The sequence below is a fragment of the Hyperolius riggenbachi genome, chromosome 9 (assembly GCF_040937935.1).
Source record: "Hyperolius riggenbachi isolate aHypRig1 chromosome 9, aHypRig1.pri, whole genome shotgun sequence".
NCBI classification, from domain to species: domain Eukaryota; kingdom Metazoa; phylum Chordata; class Amphibia; order Anura; family Hyperoliidae; genus Hyperolius; species Hyperolius riggenbachi.
Genome location: NC_090654.1, coordinates 146,387,825 through 146,407,249, shown reverse-complemented (window position 1 = coordinate 146,407,249; position 19,425 = coordinate 146,387,825). Strand labels below are relative to the sequence as shown.

Genomic DNA, 19,425 nt, shown 5'->3' with positions numbered 1-19,425 from the left:
TACACATGCCGGGATTTTTTCAAACTACGGGTCGTCAGACACGCCCGTGGGACGGTCGTTTTGATGACAGTTTTCACTTGAGTACAAGCTGTCGTCAGAGTGATAAGACTGGTTTTGACTGATCCGCTGAGCGGATCAGTCAAAACCAGTCATCTATCTGACGACAGCTTGTACTCACCTGCAAATTGTTGTCAGAACTAACGACCTGTAGTTCGAAAAAATCTGGCGTGGGTACGCGCCTTAAAGAGAATCTGAAGCGAGAATAAATCTCACTGATTCTCTTATATATAGCAGGGGCATGTTTGCCCCTGCTAAAACACCACTATACCGCCGCTGAACGGGGGTCCCTTACCCCCCCCCCCCCCCCCTTCAAAATCCATGACCAACTTGGTCGTGGATTTTGCTACTGCTGGAGGCAGAGCTAACGGCAGCAGCCCTGCCTCTCAGTGCGTCTATCAGGCGGCGGATCTCCGCCTCTCCCCGCCCCTCTCAGTGAAGGTAGACAGAGGGGTGGGGAGAGGCGGCGATCAGCGCTGATAGACGCGCTGAGAGGCAGGACTGCGGCCGTTAGCCCTGCCTCACCAGGAAGTGATCCCCATGCTGCACGGAGGGGATTTGGGGGGTAAGGGACCCCCGTTCAGCTGCGGTATAGCGGCGTTTTAGCAGGGGCAAACATGCCCCTGCTATATATATAAGTGAATCAGCGAGATTTATTTTCACTTCAGATTCTCTTTAAGGGCAGTAGCCATGTGCCTGAAATACAGAAATTTGAAGAAAGGTGATGCTTACCCCTTGGAAGAAGGTGAACATGATGTTTCTGGGTAGAGACTGAGATTCCGCTACTTTATGAAGAGCTTCGGCAGCAGCCAGCTGTGCAACCAGCCCTGACACTGTACTTTCTGCTGAAGGTGCTAGGTTCCAAAAGAATGAACGTCCATCCAACTGTGATGACATTGATAAAAGACATGGAAAATATATACGTAATCACACACAGCAGTAATTTGTTCTTTCAAACAAACAATTTTACCTAAAAAATAAGAAATAAATACAGAAGCATACCATCTACTTTTCTCCCACTGTGTCCTGGTAGCTCTGCTAAGATACTGTTTCCATGGAATGGTTTAGGAATGCTTAGATAAAGTACCATATTTTTCGGACTACAAGACATGCTTTTTCTCCCCCAGAAGTGGTGGGGAAAAGTCAGTGCGTCTTATAGCGTGAACATAGTCAGGTGTTCCCCCGCAAAGCAAGTAAGTGCAGCCAAAGCTTACATAGACAGCCGCATGCTCCTCCGCTGTCTCCTCAAACTCCTCCACCATCTACAGCAACATTATGAAGCTGCAAGTGTCAGGGATTGTGCTGACTGTGTCTTCTCCTCTGACCTGATGCAGTCCTGTATCAGTGCTGTACACAGGCTACTACTACTACTACTACTACTACTACTACTACTACTACTACTACTACTACTACTACGCTACAGTCCTGTAATCAGTAAAAACTTCTACAGAGAGCCCACCACTGTTTGCCTCATTTGTTTACTACACGCCACCATACGGAGACCTGTGGAGACACATGACTCTAGTGTGGAGGAATGTGTGCAACACAGAGAGAGCACGGAGACAGGGCCGCATCAGATCAAATGAGAGAGCGAGAGATTTGCAACAAGATCCCCGACATGCAGGGCAGGCTTAATCAAACAGCAATATCAGATCACTCTGTAGCTGTCCAGCATGAGAGACCATACAGAGTGGTAAGAGCACGGCTTGGCCAGTTCAGTGCTTCCAGCTCACAGTGTCTGCAATGTGACTACTGACCTGAGGATATTAGCCTGACATTACGCTGTACTGCTCTCCTCTAATCTCAGTCTGTTATTATAAAACAGCTGTATTTCACACGCTCCCATAAAGTTGATCAGGTTGTTGATTGTGGCCTGTAGAATGTTGGTCCACTCCTCTTCAATAGCTCAGCCAAGTAGCTGAATACTGGCAGGAACTGGAACATGCTGTCATATACACGAATACAGAACATCCCAAACATGCTCAATGGGTGACATGTCCAGTGAGTATGCTGGCCAGGCAAGAACTGGGATGTTTGTAGCTTCCAGTAATTGGGTAAAGATCTTTGAGTTCAGCTCAAGCAAAACGGGAGCAAAACCGAAAGTGTTGCATTTATATATTTGCTCAGCTTAGTTTGCACTATGCAAACTGTTTTTGGAAGCTAACATCCTCCATTATGTTAATTTTGATGCATCTGTTTTGAATGCAAGTTGTGAATCCTGCCTAATTAGGCTCTGCACACCTATGCCGTTAGTCATTCAGATGCAGCTTGTCTTGGGAAGCACTGCCACCTCTCCCTGCTGTATAAAAAAACATTGTAAGTTTACTTTATGGCTTGCTATTTCAGTATTGCATTCCATTTTTATTCTGAGTTTAGTGATCTAGTGCATAGTTTAGCATCCGTTTTGAATACAAGGTATGTATTTGCGTCTAGGCGGCTCGGCATGCCTCTGTTGGTTGTCATTTTAGTTTAGCCTGGTTTTAGGAGCGCTGCCAATTATTCCCCTCATTTTGGAATGTAAAATACAGCTTTCAGTATTTTACAGTTTCTTTCCAAATTCACTAAAGAATTTCCACATGAGGCAAAAGTGCAGTAATTTACCTAAAAATCATGCCTTCATTCACTAAGCCCTGCTCTGTAAGTCTCATTTACCAGCTGTGGAGCAGGTCAGCAGTCATGCAGGAAGCTGTGCGTATGAGTCTGGATTTCTGTCCAGTGCATCCCCAGCATCCCTTTAGATGTGCTGCAGGGGGGGGGGGGGGGGGGGGCTCTTCTATATAACAGTACAGATTTTCACATCTAAAGGGATGCAGAAAAGCCTCATAAAATGTCACTTTCCGCTGCTCTGTTAGAGTGAAGACCCCCCTTCCACCATATCGGATTAAATCAGTTTGAGAAGCAGCGCTGTGCGGCTCTCCCTATTGGCTGTCTGTCAAAGTTACTGCACGGAGAGTAGATCTGTGGATTCTGGTAGTTAATGTTACTATCAGAGAGCCATCTGCAGGTCCCCTCGTATCACAGGTGCTGCTACCTGTATAGGACAGTGCTGGATATGGAGACAGAAAGGAGAAAAAGGGCACACTGATACTAGTAGGTGAGGGCTCTAGAACCTATAGATAAGGTCTCACCTGGCTGTTAAGGTTGGAGAAACCTACACCTACCTCAAGGATTATTAAGCAGTTATCTAATCAACCAATCACATGGCAGTTGCTTCAATGCATTTAGGAGTGTGGTCCTGGTCAAGACAATCTCCTGAACTCCAAACAAATTCAGATCGGGAAAGAAAGGCGATTTAAGCAATTTTGAGCGTGGCATGGTTGTTGGTGCCAGACAGGCCGGTCTGAGTATTTCACAATCTGCTCAGTTACTGGGATTTTCACGCACAACCATTTCTAGGGTTTACAAAGAATGGTGTGAAAAGGAAAAAAAAATCCAGTGTGTGGCAGTCCTGTGGGCGAAAATGTCTTGCTGATGCTAGAGATCAGAGGAGAATGGTCCGACTGATTCAAGCTGATAGAAGAGGTATGAACCGAGGTATGCAGCAAAGCATTTGTGAAGCCACAACACGCATAACCTTGAGGCGGATGGGCTACAACAGCAGAAGACAACACCGGTTACCACTTATCTTCACTACAATTAGGAAAAAGAGGCTACAATTTGCACAAGCTCACCAAAATTGGGCAGTTGAAGACTGGAAAAATGTTGCCTGGTCTGATGAGTCTCGACAGAGTCAGAATTTGGTGTAAACAGAATGAGAACATGGATCCATCATGCCTTGGTACCACTGTGCAGGCTGGTGGTGTAATGGTGTGGGGGATGTTTTCTTGGCACTCTTTAGGCCCCTTAGTGCCAATTGGGCATCGTTTAAATGCCACGGGCTACCTGAGCATTGTTTCTGACCATGTCCATCCCTTCAGGACCACCATGTACCCATCCTCTGATGGCTACTTCCAGCAGGATAACGCACCATGTCACAAAGTTCGAATCATTTCAAATTGGTTTCTTGAACATGATAATGAGTTCACTGTACTAAAATGGCCTCCACAGTCACCAGATCTCAACCGAATAGAGCATCTTTGGGATGTGATGGAACGGGAGCTTCGTGCCCTGGATGTGCATCCCACAAATCTCCATCAACTGCAAGATGCTATCCTATCAATATGGGCCAACATTTCTAAAGAATGCTTTCAGCACCTTGTTGAATCAATGCCACATGGAATTAAGGCAGTTCTGAAGGCGCAAGGGGGTCAAACACTGTATTAGTATGGTGTTCCTAATAATCCTTTAGGTGAGTGTATATAAATTGGCCAGCTGTCACCCTTGTGTCCCTCTTATGCCGGGGACCTGGCTTGCACGGATATCCTCACGGTCTTGGATGGTGATCCGGTTGGAATTCCACGGTGGTTATTTGAAACACGATGTTTATCATTGCGGCTAACATCTCCGTGCTTTGCTAGCTGTATTTATCTCCTACTACACTCATAGCCGGGGAATCAGGCTCGTACCAACCGAGTGCAGTAAACGTTTACATGCCCACTTCAGTGTGTTCCAAATAACCACCGTGGAGTCCGGAATGGATCACCATCCAAGACCGTAAAGATATCCGTGCAAGCCAGGTTCCCGACATAAGAGGGACACAAGCATGACAGCTGGCAAACCTATATAGATTTATCCAGCCTCGACAACCCGGTGAGACCTTATCTATAGGGTCTAAAACCATCACCTACTAGTATCACACTGTGCGCTTTTTCTCTTTTCTGTCTCCATATACTGCAGAGAGAGAGTATGGAGAGAGTGAGTTATCAAGTGGTAAGAGCTGGAGAAAAATATCAAATACATTTGCCCTATTTAACAAATGCGTAAATCTTTGTGAATTGCAATTTCTTGACATTTCCTGAGGCATTTACCGCATAGGTCGGTAATTCTAATTTTCTGTCCGGTAACAGTTTTTTTTTTACGGTAATTGGAATTTGGGAAGGTGATCTGTAAAATCAGCTGTTTTCAGCATTACCGAATGCGGTAATGCTTAGTGAAATTAGGCCATAGTGTTGTATCTACTGATCAGTTTCTGAAATAGAACAGGAATTCTTCACATCTTTCACCTATTTTTTAAAGTGCGAGGTTTTGTCAATCTGCAGTATTCATTTGCATGTATTCACCACAACTATCAGTCAGTGTACAACGCTGTATCATGAGTATATGTGTTAGAAGTTCTCCTCATTCATTTAGTCAACTTCAACTCTTGGTGACCATATGAACTTTGTATGCCAGATGTGTCTGTCAAGCACTGTTTTTTATACAGCTGCTGCATAGGCATGTTTACAGCTTTACATATGCTGTCTATCCATCTAAGCTTCTGCTATCGTTTTCTTCTTTTGTCTTAAAATGTTCAAAGAATCTTGAATTTCTCCAAAGAATTTGTTTTTTTCCATTATGTGAGTAAAGTATCTGAGTTTTAACAGCCGTATTAAACCTTCTAGTGAACACTCTTGCCATTTTTTTTTTTAAGTATTGACTGGTTTGATCCTCCGGCTGTCTAGAGAATTCTCAAAAGCTTTCTCCCACTCACAATTAAAAAAAAAAAAAAAAAAAAAAAAAATTTCAACGCATGTCCTTATTTATATTTCAAGAAAGGTGAAGCGAGGAGCACCTTGGCATAGGTGGGTGTGCCTCAACTCTGTCCCAGTGCCTCTTGGGACCAATGTAGTCAAGAAGATAGATGGGTCGGCACCACCAAACTGTAAATAAAGCTCTTTAATGGGACAGCAGTGACAGACGCTGTTTCGGGCTAACAAGCCCTTTTTCAAACTGCTCAACAAGTGAACAAAACAATGACACCATATTATATATATATATATATATATATATATATATATATATATATATATATATAGGTGGGGACATAAACGGACCTGATGGGGGACTTTAAACATGATAAAATATGAGCATAACTCACCAATAGTGGAGTAACCCGCTGTACGCCATTGTCGCACCTCCTACCGCGCTGTCTCGCTACTACAGGCCAATCAGTGCAGTAGAAAGCCGCTGGCCAGTCGCGAGCGAGACCCAGCGCCGCCCAGCGTGACGTCATGCCCGTCCGCCGTGCATCTATGCTGAAAGCCAGTCATAGGCCGTACCTAGCGTGTGTGGGAGTGTGCAGTGTCATGACAACACCGCACCGCCCATGAAAACAAATGTAAATGCAGTTACGTGCAAAGTGTCACAACAGTGAGAGAGTTATAAAAAAGCTCATAACGCATATACAAAAGAATATTATGAATATTACTACATGACAGCACGCATGCCCAAAGAAATTAAACTTACAAATCACCCATCAGATCAGTCCAGTGTCCCAGATAAAAACAGGATAAGAGCACCGAAGGAGATATAATACAACATATAAATAAAGATGTATGAAGATCCCTGCAGTAGACATCCCCCCCCATCACAAACAAAACCTAAGACTAAGATCGTATTCCTTGTTCAAACCACCTGGACCCATGGTACCTAGTCTTCTTATCCAAAATGCCTCCTTGCGGAGCAACGCTCTGTCGCGACTCCCTCCCCTATAATTAGCAGAGACCCCATCAATTACAGTAACGCTCAATTGGGAAACCGAATGTCGATAATTATGGAAGTGTTCCGCCTCCGTTAAGTTACATTGGGGGTTACGTATATTCGATTTATGCGATGAAATGCAGTCTTTTAAACGTTGAGTCGTCTTACCAACATGCGAAAGGGCATTTAAACATGTACACAACGTAAGTTGAATCACAGTTATATAAACCATTAATTGGCATAGGAGCACACAGGGAGGGGTGCGACAAAGTTTTGCCTCTAATGACATTGTTGCACATATGGCAACAGAGGCAAGGGTACACACCCCGCCGGCCTTCGCTCTAATGCGTCGGAATACCCGCCGTGATTTAATTGCGTACAGTGGGGGTGCGTTTGAATGACATAAGAGGAGGATACCTAAACTCCAGAATGGCAGGCAACACATCTCTTAAAATGTGCCAATGTTTGTGGACGCTGTGTGTAATAGTGTAATGTGGGTTTATTTAGGTATCTTAGGGTTGATTTTCCAAGTACTCCCCATTTATACATATTGCCCAAAACACACCATCGGTTGGAAAGACCACCAGGGAGGCCGATAGTGCCAGGGGTAGGTTCTATTTTTGTCCCCATAGCTAAATTCCTCAATGGCCTTCTCCAACCACTGTTGCAAGCTTTACCCTCGTACCTGCGGGATACTTCCATGTTTTTAGACAAACTTAAGGAACTCAACATCGATGGTGATGTTCCTAGTTACCATGGATGTTGAAAGCCTCTACACCTCCATCCCACATGATGGAGGTGTATAGACAGTGGATTGGTACCTCATGATGGATACCGACCTCACACTAGAACAACGTAAATTTGCTATTACTCTGTTGGAAATTGTTTTGAAGTTAGTTAACTATTTTTCTTTCGCAGGGGCGTACTACATGCAGAGGCGAGGCACTGCTATGGACTCAAATGTGGCCCTCTCCTACGTAAATCTGTACATGGGACGTTATGAAGAAGTTTTTGTGTACACCAATTCACTTTTCCACCAGCACGTTTTGTGCTGGTGGCGTTTTATAGATGACATCTTTTGCGTATAGAGGGGACCACAGAGCAGCTTGCAGAAGTTTGTATCACAGCTTCACAACTCTTGTCCTTACGTGTGTCTCACTATCCATGCTGACAGGACAAACGTCCCATTTTTGGATGTAATGGTCTCCCTTGGTAACACTGGGGTAATGACAGATCTGCATTGAAAGGCACGGATCGCAATTTGGTGCTTCACTTTGGCAGCTTTCACCCCATGGGCACCAAGGAGAGCATTCCTCACAGTCAATTTTCCCGTGTGGCTAAAATTGTCAGTGATGGACTTACCTGTGAAGCACGTGGACGTGAGATGGTGGACAAATTCAAGGCACGTGGTTATCCTGACCGATGTTTCAGACCTAGAGCTAGGAGGAGTACAGGGGGTATGGGTATCAGATTACCTTTTATCTCCACATACAATGTTTGCAGTGAGGCTATTACACACAGCGTCCGCAAACATTGGCACATATTAAGAGATGGGTTGCCTGCCATTCCGGAGTTCAGGTATCCTCCTCTTATGTCATTTAAACGCACCCCCACTGTACGCGATCACGGCGGGTATTCCGACGCATTCGAGCGAAGGCCGGCGGGGTATGTACCCTTGCCTCTGTTGACATATGTGCAACAATGTCATCAGAGGCAAAACTTTGTCGCACCCCTCCCTGTGTGCTCCTATGCAAATTAATGGTTTATACAACTGTGATTGTGTACATGTTTAAATGCCCTTGCTGTCTGTCTTATGTTGGTAAGACGACAACGTTTAAAAGGCCGCATTTCATCGCATACATTGAATATACGTAACCCCCAATGTAACTTAACGGTGGCGGAACACTATACCATAATTATCGACATTCGGTTTCCCAATTGAGCGTTACTGTAATTGATGGGGTCTCTGCTAATTATAGGGGAGGGAGTCGCGACAGAGCGTTGCTCCGCAAGGAGGCATATTGGATAAGAATACTAGGTACCATGGGTCCAGGTGGTTTGAACAAGGAATACGATCTTAGGTTTTGTTTGTGATGGGGGGGGGGGGGGGGGGAATGTCTACTGTAGGGATCTTCATACATCTTTATTTATATGTTGTATTATATCTCCTTAGGTGCTCTTATCCTGTTTTTATCTGGGACACTGGACTGATCTGATGGGTGATTTGTAAGTTTAAATTTCTTTGGGCATGCATGCTGTCATGTAGTAATATTCATAATATTCTTTTGTATATGCGTTATGAGCTTTTTTTTATAACTCTCTCACTGTTGTGACACTTTGCACGTAACTGCATTTACATTTATTTTCATGGGCGGTGCGGTGTTATGACACCGCACACTCCCACACACGCTAGGTACGGCCTATGACTGGCTTCCAGCATAGACGCACGGCCGTGACATCACGCTGGGCGGCGCTGGGTCTTGCTCGCGATTGGCCGGCGGCTTTCTACCACACTGTTTGGCCTGTAGTAGCGAGACAGCGCGGTAGGAGATGCTACCATGGCGTACAGCAGGTTACTCCGCTCTTGGTGAGTTATGCTCATTTTTTTTACTATGTTTAACCATTTCAGCCGCCCGGACGTGATGCTCACGTCCAGGCGGCTGCTGTGCTGCGGTGCCACGCTCCCAGGCGCGCCCCCGTGCTGTCCCCCGGTAGACCTGGGATCAGTGAACGGGTACATGGTTCCTGATCACCGATCCGTGTCCCCAGCAGAAAAACCGAAGCGCTTTTACTAGAGGCTTCAGTCTTTCTGCAAATAAAATTTTCCGCTTCCCCTTGTGCTTCCGGTTAGCGAGAAGCACAAGGAAAAAAAAAAACCTCAAGGTATAAATAGTAAAACTACATCTACATATTTTTTACATTACAATTTACACATATAATAACATTAAAAATTAACTGTTTATTTCCCACACCAAAATATTACCCAAATAAAATTTTTAATGAAAAAAAATAAATTACAATTAAAAAAAAACAAAACAATAAATAACAACAAATAGTTACCAAAGGGTCTGAACTTTTTAAATATGCATTTGAAGGGGGTACACTACGAACATTTTTTAAATTATAAGCTTGTAAATAGTGATGGACGCAAAACTGAAAAAAAATGCACCTTTAATTCCAAATAAAATATTGGCACCATACATTGTGATAGGGACAAAACTGAAATGGTGTCATAACTGAGACAAACGGGCAAATAAAATACATAGGTTTTAATTATGGTACCGTGGATTATTTTAAAGCTATAATGGACGAAAACTGAGAAATAATGAATTTTTTCCATTTCTTTCTTATTAATCCTGTTAAAATGCATTTATAAAAAAAAATAATTCTTAGCAAAATGTAACACCCAAAGAAAGCCTAATTAGTGGTGGAAAAAACAAGATATAGATCAATAAATTGTGATAATTAGTGATTAAGTTATTGGCGAATGAATGGGAGGTGAAAATTGCTCTGATGCATAAGGTGAAAAATCCCTGCGGGCTGAAATGGTTAAAGTCCCCCATCAGGTGTGTTTGTGTCCCCACCCACTCTGTGGGTGTATATATATGGTGTCAGTGTTTTGTACACTTGTTGAGCAGTTTGAAAAAGGGCTTGTCAGCCCGAAACAGCATCGGTCACTGCTGTTCTCAATAAAGAGCTATATTTACAGTTTGGTGGTGCCGACCCATCTCTCTTCTTTTCTTAATTATATTGCAACTTTCACAGCCATATAACTTTGATGAACAGAGGCGCCAGGTAGCACATATAGCACCAGCGTGCTACCAGAGAGCTACTGTTTGTCCCATGTTTTATTGCCTGATGAAGCAGGGTTGGTCCTGTGAAACGTGTTGCATCTATTGGGGTACTAATAAAGTGTTTATTCATGTCAGACAAGTAGTCTAGTCTGCTTTTGGAGGTAAGTTCACCACTGCCTCCCCAGCATATTTTAAAACTTTGAATTATTGTTTTTATTCTGCTGGCGCCTCTGTTCATCAAAGTCATTACCACCCTTGGTGGATGGGGGACCCACCCCTACCTTTCTTCTATCTACGGAGAGTGACTTTTAACCCTGAGTGAGGGCAGGTCTAATCTCCTCACCTGCATTCACAGTGGTTGCCTCAGTGGTAACCCTTGTTTGTGAGTATAACCTTCTCACATTACATTCTTCACTATTGTTCCGAGCATACTACACCATATTGGGCTCTCTGTGTCTTTTTCTTATTTCACAGCCATATGTTACTTCTGGGAAGACCATAGCTTTAACTATTCTGATTTTTGTTGGTTATGCGACATCTCTATCCTGTAGTATCTTGTCCAAATTCACCATAGCTTTTCTCCCAAGCAACAATCATCTCATGAAGGACAACTGAAGCGAAAGGGATATGGAGGCTGCCATATTTACTTTTCTTTAAGCAATACAATGTGCCCTGCTATCCTGCTGATCCTCTGCCTCTAATACTTTTAGCCATAGAGCCTGAACAAGCATATGCAGATCAGGCTTTCCTAACATTATCAGACCTGACAAGATTAGCTGTATGCTTGTTTCTGTTCGTAAACGACGGGTCCGTCAGACCCTCCTGCTGGGCGGACATTCAGTCAACAGTAGTGCGTGTGTACGCGCTGTCGGCGGACTGATAAGGCGGTTTCTGAATGATCCGCTCAGCGGATGCAGCAGTTGCCGGATGTAGTGCGTGTGTACGCACCTTTAGACACTACTGCAGTCAAATAGATCAGCAAAGCTGTCAAGCAATTGGTATTGTTTAGAAGAAAAATAAATAGGGCAGCCTCCATATTCTTCTCACTTCATTTGGCCTTTAATCTCATGGCTGCAGTCACCAACTGCAGAAATATTTGATCTCAGGAAGATATAATCTGTGAAAACATCTCACCACCCCGGCCAATTATTTGCAGATGGTTCTTTGGAGCAGATGACATGACTTTAGTTGTTTTGTTTTTGTTTGACATTCACGACTAGGCTCTTCAATTCCTTCTCAGTTTCAGCCACCAGAGTAATATCATATGCATATCTTAGACTATTCCGGCCAGCTATTATAATTTCAGCATGTGACTCATCCACACCAGCTTTTCAAATTACATATTCGGCATATAAGTTAAATCAATAAGGAGAAGAAGTGCAACCTTGTCGCACTCCTTTACCGATTTTGAGTTATTCCATACTCAGTTCTAACGGTTGCTTCTTGATTTGCATATAGATTCCTCAAAAGGCAAATTAAATTATCTACCATCCTCATTTCCATGAGAATCTGCCATAATCTATCATGATCTACACATTCAAAAGCATAGTCAATAAAGCCAAAGTTGACATTCTTTTGTAATTCTCTTGGTTTCTATATTATCCATCAAATGCTGGCAAGATGGCCCCCTTGTGCCTCTCCCCCCTTCTAAAACCAGCTTGCACATCTGGCAGTTCTCGCTCCATACACTGCTGCAGTCTAGCTTGTAGAATGTTGAGCATTGCCTTGCTAGAATGTTAGATAAATGAAATTATTTTATAATTTTGAGCACTCTTTGGAACTGCCCTTTTTGGGGATTGGAATGAAAACTTATCTTTTCCAATCCAGCAGCCAATCTTGTGTTTTCCATATTTCATGGCAAATTGGCAACAGCATTTAAAAACCATCCTCATGCAAGCTTTTTATAATTTCCACTGGAATGTCATCACTTCCTGGGGCATTGTTATTAGCCAGATCTTCTAATGCCAATTTGACTTCTCTGATCAGGATACTTGTTTCTTATTCAGCATTCATCTTGTACTATCTATGCTTGTACACTTGCTGCTTATGCATTAAAGCTACAGTGCCAGACATTTTTTGCTTTTTCTTTAATAGACTAGTACTATCTATATCATTCTCGTATAGCTGTTGGCTGTATATTCTTGCCACCTATTCTTGACATCTGCTTTTGTCAGATCCTTTCCATCTTGTTTCACCATTCCCATTTTTGCATGGAAGGTTATCTTGATATTGCCAATCTTCTTAAAGTGGACCTGAACTCTTGCACAGGACAGAAATAAAAACAGAGATATATGCACCCTGTATGTATTTAGAGAGTTTAGCCTGTATAATCCCCTCTTATCGATGGCTAATCACCACTGTAATTTGATCTCTTCAGCAGTGGAATCTCCTCTGCCATAGCAGAGGTGCTAATTTGTAAACACAGGATGTTAATAATATGTCTGCTTCTGTGAAAGCAGGAAGTAGACACACTGCATACTTATTGCAGGATGTGTATCAGCTGTAAATAAATGTTTTTCTTTAAAGGTTATTATGCTGATGATTATCTCTTAGAGCAGAGAGAAAGTTCTGAGTTTATGTCCGCTTTAAAAAGATTTCTGGTCTTTTCCATTTCATACGTTTCAATTTTCTTTCACTGTTGGTACAGATAAGCTTCCTTATCTCTGCATCCTTTTCTATGAAACTCTAGACCTGATTCACTAAGTTGCGCTGCTACAGCAGCACAGCTTAATGACTACAGGGAGTGTTATAATTCCCTGCGCACGCTATGCAACCATTGTGTGCACAGTCCAATTACGCTGGGCTCAATTAGTTTAAAGAGTGCTTCGTCACATTTAACGATCGCTCCACTGAACCTGCCCGAAGCCCGGCGGGTCCAGTAGTTTCAAAGAAAGATATTGCTGCACTTTTATTGGCCCAGTAGCCTGACTGTCACTTGACAGTCAGGCTTTGCTTTTTCTGCTGTTGCCAATGATGGGTCAATTTGGCCTTGAATTTGGGTTTCACTGTCATACTGGAAAGTCTAAGTGCATCTCATGTGAAGCTTCCAGGCTGATGAGTGCAAAGTGTCTTTCAGTATTTTCTGATAACATGCTGGATTCATCTTGCCATCAACTGACCAATTCCGATGCCACTGTAGCTCACAGTAGGGATGGTGTAATTTTCATCATAGGCCTTGTTGAGTCCTCTCCAAACAGCATCTATGGCTATGACCATAAAGTTCCATCTTGATGTCATCACTCCAAATTACCTTTTTCCCTGGAAGTTCTGATGCTTGACTATGTGCCGTTTTGTATATTTTAAGCAGGCTATTTTGTGACAATGAGCATGATTCACAAAGCTTTTTCACCTGTTTTCATCTTAATTCAATAATTCAAGTTAATTAGGAACAACTTACTTTGAGTGATTATTTTGTTTGTAAATGTGCTGAAGGGTTATTTTTATCAATTAGGTGACAAATAAGTCATTTATGAGAAGTTTTGTGAATAAAGCCCATTGGTGTAGTAGCAGGCTTTTTTTTCTGGCAACTTGATCATGCAGCCCATTTCTCCTCAAACTTTTTGTGTATCTTGAAACACCCACACCATTTTTTTTTTAGAGAAGCCTGGATGTCAGCTAAAGTTATTTGTGGCCTTTTTTTTGCATCCCAAACAGTTCTCCTGGCAGTCCAAGATGAAATTTTTAAGGTGTTCATACATCAGGCGATTTTGGCGGCCGATCAACCAACCAATTCGATCATTATCAAATTGGTTTAAAATAGGTTCCCCCTAAGTGCAGGTCCGATCGTCGATACGAACAATTTTGGGCCAAAATTGGTCGCGCTATTCAATCGCGCCTGGTGCAAAATGTCGGGCGAAATTGTTTGCTCGAGTGTATTGTGGTACGGCGGCTGATTTTGGAACGAACAACAAAATCCCCACCACTACCGCTGTAATGTATAAATGTGCCTCCCCAGTTAGTGCATTATAAATGATCTGTCCTGTAGCAGCCTCCGCACGGTGTCGGTAATCTCCGGGCACTCTCCGTACAAGCCACTTGCGCATAGCATCTAACTTCGGTGCACAGCATCCGACATCAGACGCAATGCGCCAGTGGCGTGTACGGAGAGCCGCCCAGAGGTTACAGACACCGCCTGGAGGCTGCTACAGGACAGGTAATAAATAATGCACACATTGGGGGGCAAATTTATACATTGGGGAACAGCGTCAGGGTGGACGCAGCGGGCACAGTCGATTGCTTTAAGATTTCATGCTGAAATTGGACGGGAATCGGCCTGCAGTATATGGGCAGCTTCAATCAGATTCAATTAGAGATACATTTTTCTCTTTGTCAAATCTGCCCATAATCTCCTGATGTATAGGCACATTTATTGGTCTGTTGATACCGTGGCTTGGTATCAACAGAACCCCTCAATTTCCACTTCTTTCTGATTGTTTGAACACTGCTTTCCCAACTCTTTAAATTTATCTATATATAGCATTTTCCTGTTTTATAGAATTAACCACCCTGGCGTTCTGATTAAATCGCCAGGGTGGCTGCGGGAGGGTTTTTTTTAAATAAAAAAAAAAACTATTTCATGCAGCCAACTGAAAGTTGGCTGCATGAAAGCCCACTAGAGGGCGCTCCGGAGGCGATCTTCCGATCGCCTCCGGCGCCCAGAATAAACAAGGAAGGCCGCAATGAGCGGCCTTCCTTGTTTTGCTTATATCGTCGCCATAGCGACGAGCGGAGTGACGTCATCGACGTCAGCCGACGTCCGCCGCCTCCGATCCAGCCCTTAGCGCTGGCCGGAACTTTTTGTTCCGGCTACGCTGGGCTCAGGCGGCTGGGGGGACCCTCTTTCGCCGCTGCTCGCGGCGGATCGCCGCAGAGCGGCGGCGATCAGGCAGCACACGCGGCTGGCAAAGTGCCGGCTGCGTGTGCTGCTTTTTATTTGATGTAAATCGGCCCAGCAGGGCCTGAGCGGCAGCCTCCGGCGGTGTTGGACGAGCTCAGCTCGTCCAGACCGCTCAGGTGGTTAAACAATTTTCTCTCTCAGGTCCTTTGACAGTTCTTCACTTTCCCAGTGGCTAAAATGTGCAGGTGACAGTCAAGTGCCCAGTCTACCGAAATTCAAAGCAAACAACTCACAGGTGTGGATAATTACCCTTAATACCTAATAAACCTGAGTGCAAGTGTGCCAATTTGTGCGTATATTATCTGGCCAAAACTTCAAGGGTATGTAAGCATTTGACTAAGGCCATTTGGATACTTACACTTATTATGATGTACGAACAAATAATAATAATAATAATAAAAAAAAAAAAACACAATTCTGCGATAATACAGTTAAGTTAGCATATCAACCTTACTTTTTATTGGCATTTTGATAAAAACATTACCTTGGGTCATGAAAGAGTATGCATTTCAACTCACCCTGGCAGCTGACACAACCACCTCGTCCTCTGGGGCCAGAGTTCCAGAGCTGTTTATGGGCTTCACGGGGCTCCAGACATTGTAACCGACCAAGGAGTCACACACGACTTCTAAAAGAATTGCACAGTCACTACATCACACACCATCAAAAGGGGCTATATTTAAAGAGGAACTATAGTGAAAAAAATGTAATTAATAAAAAATTTTATTTTTATTTTACAATATTAATTTTTAAAATTATTCACTCAGCATTTACCTATTGTAAAATCTTTCCTCGCCCTGATTTACATTCTGAAATGTATCACAGGAGGCCACATCTTAAGCCTTGCCAGATGATGTCTGTGCATAGAAATCTCAGTAAACAAACATTCCGCAAAGTGAGATACTGTATGCTTGGCAGTAGGAAATAGACGTGATTTCCCACAATGCAACAAGGTTCACAGATCCGAGCCATGGTCAGGGCCATGGTCCTGGCAGTGTGGGAGAGGTTTAACTACAATATCAGCCATACAGAGGTCCAACCACAATGTCAGCCATACAGAGGTCCCTGATGATCTATTTGAGAAAAGGTAAAGATTTATCATGGGAAAACCGTCTGGACCTGAAAATCTGGGAATGCTAGTTGTTTAATCCAAATCTATAACTGTGAGTACTATGTAATAAGTCTACACTGCTGCCTGTTCTTAGAATGCATACTGTTTTACTTATATTACCTGAAATGTGATGTCACCTATTGATATACTCTCTCTGTACTACATTGCAAATTTACTCTCCTATTGCTCTGTGTAATTAATTTTTATACTTCACCCATTGGATGTTGTATTATCGTGCATATCTTTTCAATAGACCTTTGGTTGAAGAAAAACAAAAATCTTGTGGGAAAGGTAGTATTGGCTACAGACTGGGATGAAGTTCAATCCAAGGTTAAAGTTCCTCTTCAAGTACGTACTTTGACTTGAAGGAAATCAGCTTTCAGTTTATAAAAGGAAAACATTTGGAATAAAGACATTAAACTTCTCAAATTTAACATAGTAAAGGGTGAAGAGAAAGGAGTTTCTTAGCAGAATATACAGTGCTCAAAACTAGATCTGAATGAATGAACTATTCTTAACAAATAACTCATCACAAATCACACAATTAAACACAAATGATCAATGGAAATCAAATTTATCAACCCATGAAGGTCCGGATTTGGAGTCGCACTCAAAATTAAAGTGGTAAAAAAAACTACAAGCTGATCCAACTTTGATGTAATGTCCTTAAAACAAGTCAAAATGAGGCTCAGTAGTGTAGTGTATGTGATGTGGCCTCCACGTGCCTGCATGACCTCCCTACAAAGCCTGGGCATGCTCCTGATGAGGTGGTGGATGGTCTCCTGAGGGACCGCTTCCCAGACCTGGACTAAAGTATCCACCAACTCCTGGATAGTCTGCGGTGCAACGTGGCATTGGGGGATGGAGCAAGACATGATGTCCCAGATGTGCTCGATTGGATTCAGGTCTGAGGAACCGGCGGGCCAGTCCATAGCATCAATGCCTTGCAGGAACTGCTGACACACTCCAGCCACATGACGTTAACCGGGCCCACTGCACCAGCATATGGTCTCACAAGGGGTCTCAACTCGGTACCTAATGGCAGTCGGGCTACCTCTGGCAAGCACATGGAGGAAATGCCCACCCCAACATTATTACTGACCCACTGCCAAATTGGTTATGTTGGAGGATGTTGCAGGCAGCGGATCATTCCTCACGGCATCTTCAGACTCTGTCACATCTGCTCAGTGTGAACCTGCTTTAATCGGTGAAGAGCACAGGGACCCAGCGGTGATTTTGCCAATCTCTGTATTCTATGGCAAATGCCAAACGTCCTGCACGGTGTTGGGCTGTAAGCACAGCCTTTACCTGTGGACCTCGGACTCTCATACCACCCTCATGGAGTCTGTTTCTGAACGTTTGAGCAGACACATGCAGATGTGTGGCCCGCTGCCTAGTCATTTTGCAGGGTTCTGCCAGTGCTCCTCCTTGCACAAAAGCGGAGGTAGCGGTCCTGCTGCTGGGTTTTTGCCCTCCTACAACCTCCTCCACATCTCCTGATGTACTGGCCTGTCTCCTGGTAGCGCCTCCATGCTCTGGACACTATGCTGACAGACACAGCAAACCTTCTTGCCAAAGCTCGCATTGATGTGCTACTGCTAGAGTGAAAGCACCACCAGCTTTCCAAAGTGAGCAAAGCATAATGTTATGATTACTTCTGTAGCATGTAATGCTGGCTGCAGTTGTACTGTAGACAAGCAGTTTTTGATTTCTTTACATGCATTTGCTCGCATAGTTTTGCTTGCAATCACACTAAGTGTTGATTTCATCTGCAGTCGCTCTGCAGTTCATGACAGTTTGGGATGCTCTTGTGAAGTCAAACATTGTCTGTTGCAGTGGAGCAGGTTGCATAGCTTTGTCTGCCTTTCCCTGCTGCCAGCTTGTGACTGATTATCATTCACCTGTGTGGGAATCTGCATGTCTGCTCCCATTGGATGACCTCAGTATAAAGAGCCGCTTCCTGCAGTGCTCCACGGACTATCATAGTTTCAGTCTCTGCCTGTTACTCTGGGCCCCTGTTCCTGGTTCTCGTGTTATCCCGTGTGGACTGCACTGACTCCTGCGCAGGCGAACACGGTAAATCCAGCGCTGGAGACTTAGGCACAGCAGCGCAGGAGACTTGGGCGCAGCCGGCGCCACCATAGGCCGTAATACGAACTACGGCTATCGCAGGCACAGGGAGTAACTTCAGCGCCGTCAGAAGACGGACCTGAAGTTGCTTTTAAAACAATAATTCGGCTTCCAGCAATTGCTGGAAGCCGAATTATTTCATTCCCCCACTATCCATGTCAGCCTGGAGGGGGAATAGTAATTAACACGGCCCGGACTTGTGCGGCAGCAGGATCAGTCATATACTGGCTGTGTCCTGCGCCCAAGTCTCCGGCGCCGTTCTCTCTCGTACGCTGCGCAGGAGTCAGTGAGTCCTTCTAGTCATGTTCTTGTTTATCAGTATTTGTTACTTTGCTAGTCTTGCATCATATATTGGTTCATCGCCAATATATACGCATACTAGCATGTTTGTTATTTTCCTTGTATTCGTGTTACGTTAATACATCAGTGTCGCTGATATATACGTACTCGAACTGTTTATATCCTGTGTTCAGTCAGTCAGTTTTAGCACGTTTCAGTAGGTTGCTCTTATCGTGATCACCCGTGCTTCGCTAGCTCAGTCCTGTTCCTGTTACCATTGTGTGGATTGCGCTCACTTCTGCGTAGAAGTAGCGAATTCTTCCCAGTCCTGTTCCCTGTATTGCTCCAGTTCCTAGCCAGTGTTCCCTGCTTATGTTATATATCGGTTCATTGCCGATATATACATATGTCAGTCGTTTGTAGTTTCATTGATAGCTGTAATTGTAATACGCTAGGAATATCATATCTATTGTATATTTGTATGTATTGCGTTTGCCTGCCTTTGATTCTGCTGTTTCCTGACTATTCTGTCCTGTCCTTGTGAGGTACGCCATCGCTGCGGTCGCATTGGCTGCCTCATTCCAGTCTGTCTTGTTTAT

General features: G+C 43.8%; 1 protein-coding gene across 1 annotated transcript in view; it reads right to left on the bottom strand.

The window, feature by feature from the left end:
• NCSTN (nicastrin) overlaps positions 1-19,425 on the bottom strand; it is a 212,132-nt gene that overhangs the window by 95,291 nt on the left and 97,416 nt on the right. The window contains exons 7-8 of the mRNA XM_068254932.1: positions 15,825-15,934; positions 790-942 (exon numbers count right to left, since the gene is read on the bottom strand). Coding sequence (XP_068111033.1) covers positions 790-942; positions 15,825-15,934 — 263 coding nt within the window. The remainder of the gene's footprint in view (positions 1-789; positions 943-15,824; positions 15,935-19,425) is intronic.